This window comes from Lissotriton vulgaris, chromosome 10 (genome assembly GCF_964263255.1).
Source record: "Lissotriton vulgaris chromosome 10, aLisVul1.2, whole genome shotgun sequence".
NCBI classification, from domain to species: domain Eukaryota; kingdom Metazoa; phylum Chordata; class Amphibia; order Caudata; family Salamandridae; genus Lissotriton; species Lissotriton vulgaris.
Genome location: NC_141698.1, coordinates 56468863 through 56476792, shown reverse-complemented (window position 1 = coordinate 56476792; position 7930 = coordinate 56468863). Strand labels below are relative to the sequence as shown.

The following is a 7930-nucleotide window of genomic DNA, read 5'->3' as shown; positions in this document are numbered from 1 at the left end:
AAAAAAATCAATATAATGGCTCTTGGATAATGATAACTCTTTTCGTCCCTTGTTGGTAGATGCTGAAGAACACCTTCATAATCCTTTCTCTTTTCTATATCTTCATTGATTCTTAACAATGTTTGTAGACGACTATAACCTATATTCCAAAATGTTCCGGCAAACAACAGCTTTTTTTCAAATACACAGCCCCACGGAACACAACAGAGAACAGCAAAACAGTGCAAATAGAATGCCACACCAAACACAGTATAACACAAAGTAACTCACAGCAATAATGCAGCACAACAACAAAACAGCACAAAAGTAGCACGACATATCGTAACTGCGAACAAAAGGCAACACTAAACGATGCACAAATATTTTTGGCACAAATAACCACCTCCACAATTCAGCTTTCTTGACATAGAGATAAACAGAGTTTGCACAATGCAATGGCTTACTTACTACCAATGACTTGTAATAGCCTCAATCAAAAATGTTTTGCAATCTGGCTGTGGCAGTCAGTACACAAGCAAGAGGTCTTATTCAGAAGTAATTGGGGCAGCCATGAGCTTCAAGTCTGATTGCTGCTGAAATACAGGTTGAATATCATTCTGCAGTCAGACATCAAGCATGACCTACCTCATAGTCCACTTGTATTGGTTTTAGATGCCTGTCATACTGCTTTTATACAGCTGGGTCAGCTCAGCCTGCTACAATATAGAGCTAAATAGATATTGATATACATATAAATATATATATATATATATTTATCACCAAGGTACATATATTTGGAGTTAGGTATAGAAAAACTATACACACTTACCATTTGATATTTTGTCTCTCTTTATTCTGGTCTGATATGGAGACCCGTCAATATTCTGGCTTTGATATTGCCTTCCCACACCAGTATAAAATAACCAAAAAACAAATACTGGAACTAAGGAAGACACCCTCGCCTTATACAGAAGCTAGACAATGCATGCCCTCGCTTGGAAGCTGGGTGAGACATGTCCTCATCTCACACGGGAGCTGAGCGCGGCATGTGTCAACTCACAGAAAGGAGATTGGCAAGATCATATCAACCCAGCAGTTCACAAAACAGGCAATGGTATTGCATACAATTGAAAAACATTTTTAGTTTAATAAGTGGTCAACAATGTACAGCTTCTATTTTAATTTATTTAACTTATTTTAAATTCTGTAGGTGCCTGCTTTATTGCACCTACAATACATATATTAAGCTGAAAAGATGATTGAAATACAAAAAAAGTCAAATATTATTTTGTAACAGACATAGCACAGTGTTCTTGGATTTAGATTGCTTAGAATAAAACATTTAAATTATTGCGTAATTGCAGGTCCAGTTCACGGAGGACGCTGTACTTAAGGGCCGGCCATACAGTGGAGAACACCGGTCCAACCCTTCACTCGGAGGTGAAACCATGTGTGCCGATGAGTGGTAGGAACCCGCAGTCTAGGTTGCTTGAAGACACTTTTTTAATTCAGAATTGAGGAATACTGCAGATAGACCACTCAAGAGGTTGATGCTTGTATGGTGGAAGTTACTTATTATCTCCTGGGGGCTGAATTCAGTCTTCTTCAGCTGTTGGTCATTATCGCTCTGCCATTATACAGTACCCCCCTCAGCACCCTAACCCCACCCCACCACCAGTCGTTATCTTCTGCATTCTCATTCAGCCGTTTCCAGGCTCTGTGGGTTATTCACTCATGCTGGGGACAGACATCACTCTTTTTCTCTATGCCCCTACCTCAGGCACTATATTTATTTCCCTCTTGCGTGCCCTACGGTCATTTACATCTAGTTTGCGGAGGGCCCAGCTCTCTCCAATTACTCAACATTGTCTGCGGCTTCTTGGGAGTGGTGAGTCCACTCCCCTAATGTGTAAGCTCAAAGCAACATCCTTTGCCAAGTGAACATCTCTTCACAAAGAAGTGAACTTAAAAATTGCTTTTGAGGCCTCACATGCACATCAGGCCCATCCTCTGAGTCGTCAATATCCAAACCGTGTGCAGCTTTTGAGGCCGCACTATTCAAAGCAGACCATCTCCTGTCTGAAGCCTCAATATCCACTCAAGGTCCATCTTCAAAGGCATCAGTATCAACACAAGGTCTACTTTTTGAGGGATCAGTTTCCAAAACGTGGTCCATCTTCAGAGGCCTCACTATCAAAAGCAGGCTTATCTTTTCACTCTTCGTTATTCCAAACAAGGTCCAATTACGGAAGCCTCCGTCTCCACATACGCTCCATCTTCTGAGGCCTTAGTATCCAAACCTAGTTCCTCTTCTGGAGCCTCAGTATTGAACCCAGGCGTTTCTCTTTAATTCTCTCAGTTTCCAAATGAGGCCATCTCCAGGGACCTCAGAATCTAAGTTAAGTGAGTCCAGGGAAGTCTTTATTATCATAATCAGAGCCATTTGCCTCAAGGCCTTATACACAAACTGGCATTTTCCAAAGGCCTCACAGCTATCAGGCCCATGCCTTAAGATCTCAATATCTTAGTCAAGCCATTCCTGAGACCAAGTGTTCAATTCAAGCCCAACTTCTAAAGTCTCTGCTTTGACATTAGACCCCTCACAAGACCTCAGTATGCAAACTGGGCTCATCTCCTCAGACCTGCATAGCCCAAGTCGCTCACAGTACCTCAGCTTCAAGATCCAGCCCTGCTCTTTAAACCATTAGCGGGCACACCAGTCCCATCTTCAAAGAGGTCATGGACTTTATTTCACACTCAATTCCTGATCTGGCACAAGGATATTATCTGATTTTCTTCCACACTGTGCCATCCAAGGAACTGTGAATCTCTCCAACGTCACTGAAAGCCTGGCAAGCCTGGGTAAAAGTCAGCTTGTACTTCATACGCACTTGTTCCTAGGAGGAAGGAAGACACAAAGGTATTATTGGTCATTTCTTTTCAGTGTGGCCGAAGAGACACAATGGTGGCATTACTTCCCCAGTTACAACAAGGTCAATGTTACCTACCTGTGACAATAGTTTGCAGATTGGGATCATTCTCTATTCATGTGATATACATTCTGCTGTTGATGATAGATAGCTTTGCCGTCTAGGTCTGAAGCATGTAAGCAATACCGGCCTAACGTACTATAAATCCAGTCCCAAAAGTGGTCGAAATTTGTGCACCGATTTTTTGAGACTAGAATATAGTATTTTGGAAATGGACAACTGTACTAATAGGTCGGTTCACAAAATACTGAATCACAAGGAATCACAGAACAACCGGCCTTATTAATATTCACTAGGCAGGCGGCAATTTATGAGCACAAAACAGCAGACCATAATACAAAAAGTAATGATAACATCCCATGTTCCTATTGGAACCAGTACTGTTGTTGTTTTTTTATTTATTTATATGTCCTTTGTTTTAGAAAACTGCATACTCTGACCCACTGTCTATTCTCCTGAGGCTACTACAACAATTGGCAAAGGGTAAAACAAGAGGGGGCACTCCTTTCACCCTCTCCTATTTGTGAAGAAGAGCCCTTTTGGAGTCCATAACCCAGTAGCGAATGGGATTGCAAAAGGGCTTGGTACATCAGGCCCATGTGACTTGTGGTTACTTTGGTTAACTGAAGCTGAGCTGTAAGGTCTGTGTATCCTGAACACTTGTTTGCTGTCCGTTCCGCATGCCGGCAAGACCTCTGTAACCTGAGTAGTAGATCATCTATCAGATGCTACAGGATCTGTGTATCCTGGGTATGGAGTAGCTTGTTGCTGTAAGATTTAGGTTAACTGAGTTTGGGCTCCTAGCTAAGGGGCTGCTTTCATAGCTGCTTGGAATACCATGATCCAACCATCTCCCCAGGCCCTGGTTATAATCATGGCCAAGTACTGTGTGGGGTTGGTGTGAACATTTTTTCTGGGACTGATTCCTGTCTCACTTGCCTATGTGAGACTTGGTCCTGCCCTCTTGGCCAGTCAGAAGCTCAGTCTTGCTCAGCTTTTTACTCAACGCCTACTAGAGTTCAATTCAGATATGCCATGAAGCTGATCATCATAGGACACCCAAAAGTAGTTACAACCAAAGATATGCCACTCAATCATCTAATGGTGCACACAAGACAGAAAATACCTCATTCATCTATTACAGCTCAGGTGTGGCAAACAGAGCTATTGCAGGGCTCCCATCCACTCTTGCCACAAGGAGAGACCACATCCTAACAGCCAAGGGAACCGCTGACACATCCATTCACCACACAGTTCAAGCACATCAACATCGCCATCCACTGGGGAGACTATTGCTTCAAAAACCCAAGAACAGATTAGAAAAAAACTCTTGCGCACACATGACAATCAGTACCAACACATCAACACAGTTTAAGCATTTCACAGCTAGCAGCACATTTAGACTACTTCTGGCAGACAGCATTAGGCAAGTTATCAATCTAAGATATGCGTTAGCAATCCAACCACACCTTCCTTAGATGAGACCTCTGACTCCATAGTTCACCCACGCCTTATTTACCGAATGCCCGAGAAGAACAGCTCATCTTCTAAGAACCCAGATGGGAAAGTTAATAAGATCTTAAAGTAATTATTCCAACATGAGAAGTGCATCTGTGTACGCAAGATCATTGTCAATTAAAGCTCAAGAAGAAAGCTAGGAGGGGTTCTGACAGTGAATGATGGTCTATATTTGCACGGGATCAGAAAACTTGGAATCTCCATTAGTCACCTTCCTAGGTTTACTAACCAAGACCCACTCACCTACTGAAAAATCTTTTTTTTAACAAGGAATGAGATTCATCATGAGTATTAAACATGCGTGCAAAACTTCATCTGACACAGTCATCAAGGCTACCATGTTCCTTAAGTTTATTCTGACATGATACCTTACATCTCCAAGAAGGTGTGAGAAAAGTTTTAGATTCCCTACCGTTTACCAAAAGAAAAGGAAAAAACCCTGTAACCGAATGAGGTGTGCTTACGTTTTGTCCCATAAATTCATGCGCACATCCATGTTGGAGGCTATAGCAGTTTGGATTCCTTCTTTAAAAAACGTGTTACACCTTTCAACCATGCCAATGGCTGCAGGAAAATACAGTGGAGCTTTTTCATGTCTGATGGTATGGTTCAGTAGAAAACCAGTCATTTTCGTTGAAATAAAATGAGTGCAATTAAACGAGAACAGAATATTCTGAATTCCTTCAACAGTAAATTCTTTATCCAAAAATCTAATAACTGTATCAGTAGTGGGCATGTATACAAAATCGTAAACTTAACATTTAGAATAATAATCTACAACCATGATAAAAAATCTCATGTCGCTAGGTAACGTGAAACAGGCTTGAAAAATAAATAACTAGTTTATCCCAAGCTTTATCAGGAAGAAATGTTATGCCAGTTTCACACTTTCAGTGTTTGTCAGAAAGTTAACATTCCGAACATTTGTTTACAAATTGTTCCACACATGTGTCCATAGCTGGCCACCAATAATGCTTTTTTGGTGACCGACATGCCTGGGTGCCCCGAATGAGCAATAGTCAACAACCTTTGTCTTAAATTTTCAGGAGGTACGAATAGACCTTGTCTGCTTACCAAACCATTCTCCACAGACAATTCTACAGAATTAGTTGATAGGGAACCAATGGTGGGTTTAAATTTCTTACAGGTGGCCATTTACTTAACCCCTTCCGCGTGCGGGAATTTCTGCGCTGTGCGGGCGTTTCCGTTAGTGGGCGGGGATTCGGGCGGCCAGGGGCCGTCCTGCGCACACGCCCACCGTGACGCGTGATGGCTCCTGGCCGTCACGAGCATGGAAGAGGTTGAAATGTACTTTTTTACTTTTGATAATACTATGTCTTCAGCAATAGTTCCAGAAAAATGTACTACAGCGTTAATAGCAGATTAACTTCTGTTCTTGGATCAAATCCTTCTCACTATCACACTTGAGTGGTATGTGTGACAAGCAATTGGTACTGTCATTTTTTTCACCTGGGATATAATTCACATTAAAGACATACTCTTGCAATCTAGATAATAATCGCACTAACCTATATGATGCTGCATCTGTGCCATTACAACTCATTTGGAATATGAGAGGTTTATGATCCGTAATTAAATCAAAATCTTGTTCCCAAAGATAAGTCTTAAAACAGCCCATGCACAGGTTAATGCCTCTCTTTCAATAGTGCCGTAGTGTGATCCTGATTTACCCAGAGTTCTTGAACCAAAACCTACGGTATGTTCTTTGCCATGATAGACTTGAGTGAGCACAGCTCCTAGACCTACAGGACTTGCATCCACAATGACTGAGCACCTAGCAGCACTATTGAAAGTTTGCAAAGTTGATGCATTTAAAATGATGTCTTTAACCTGAGAAAAAGCTTTATCGTGCATTTCAGTTCAAATGCATTTTTCATTCTTCACTGAGACCTAAAAGAGATCTCAGTGAGTCCTTATCAGATGATGCAGGTACTTTACGGATGGCATCAATTAAATCCTGTTAAGGCTTAATACCCCCAGATGTTATAATGTGTCCCAAGGAATCAAGTTCCTTAACAAGAGACTTGCACTTTTCTTTGGACACCGTCATACATTTACTACTTAAAATACTCAGAACTCTATCAAGCACGGCATTGTGTTCAATTATATTTCTGCCACTAATCACGATGTAATTCTGAAACACTTGTACACCCTTGACGCCCTAAATAATGAATCTATGAGTTTCTGAAAAACACTAGAGGCAGACATTAGTCCAAATGGTAGTGTAAAAAATGTAAAGGTGCCGAAGAGTGTAACAAACGTTGTCAAGTCTTGTAATTTAGGTGTAAGGGCTACCTGATGGTATGCTGACTTGAGATCAATGATGAAAAAGAAGGTAGCATTACCAATTGCCATTAACATTTCCTGAATCTTAGGCAAGGGCTGGAAATCCACCATGATGTTCTTGTTGCATGACCTTTCTAGTCAGCACATAAACGCACATTTCCATCCTTTTTCTTGGCCAAAACTACAGCCGAAACCCATTGAGAAGAATCAACAGATTACATTATACCATCCTTGCACATTCCATCCAAAAGCGTTTTCAACTGATCTCTAACACTAAGCGTAACAGATCTAAACTTGTGCCTCACAGGAACAACATTAGATTTGAGCTTTATGTCATGAACTACACCTTTGCAACTTACGCTATTGTCAAATATGCTTTTATGCTTAATATGTATATCATTGATTTCACCAGTATATTTAACTTTAGATAAATCAATTGAGGCACTAGGTAATTCACCCAAAACAAGTGGTTGATCATTTCCTGGCTTGAAAATGATACCCATTCTAGCCAAATCATTCCAGCCAACTACGTTGCGACCATTTTCTGCAACATACATTTTTGTGAGTATTTTGTGTTCAAGAACACTTAGCTGCTCAACAAAATAACCCGACATCACAATGTCTTGTCCCTCAAAGGATTTTGGATGAACATCAGTGTGCAACAGTGACTTATTAAACTGTTTATCATTATATGAAACATCAGACAGAATAGTATTGGGCGAACGAGAGTCCGACATTATTTCCAATTCTGTTTTGCCAATTAGTGCTTCACCTAATCGAGCCTTGAAAAAAGAACAATTTATATCATCATTCACCGTTAACACAAGGTTACTGATTAATTCTTCTTAAAAATCCTCAGATGTTGACTCCAATGCTTTAACCCTAAATGTTGAATTGGCTGCTACACCAGAAGGTCTGCAGACACTTTGAAAATGACCCCGTTTTTACATTTGGTACATCTGCGGTTGACGGCAGGGCAACTTGGTTTATATCCAATATGTGGCTTGGACTCCGTTTTCTGGAATTAGTTGAGTTCACTTTTCCTTTTGCAGTATCACTTTGCCAACTTTTAGTAGAAATTGCACACACCAGATCATCGCTGAGGTCTGAATCTGTTATAACTTTACTGGGTATTG

At 40.9% G+C, this 7930-nt stretch overlaps 1 protein-coding gene across 4 annotated transcripts in view; it reads right to left on the bottom strand.

Moving 5' to 3' along the window:
* Positions 1-1101: 1101 nt before the first annotated feature.
* GGA2 (golgi associated, gamma adaptin ear containing, ARF binding protein 2) overlaps positions 1102-7930 on the bottom strand; it is a 73161-nt gene continuing 66332 nt past the window's right edge. For all 4 annotated transcript variants that reach the window (XM_086940440.1, XM_086940438.1, XM_086940439.1 and 1 more), the window contains exon 17: positions 1102-2876. In XM_086940440.1, coding sequence (XP_086796566.1) covers positions 2763-2876 — 114 coding nt within the window. In that variant the 3' untranslated portion in view covers positions 1102-2762. The remainder of the gene's footprint in view (positions 2877-7930) is intronic.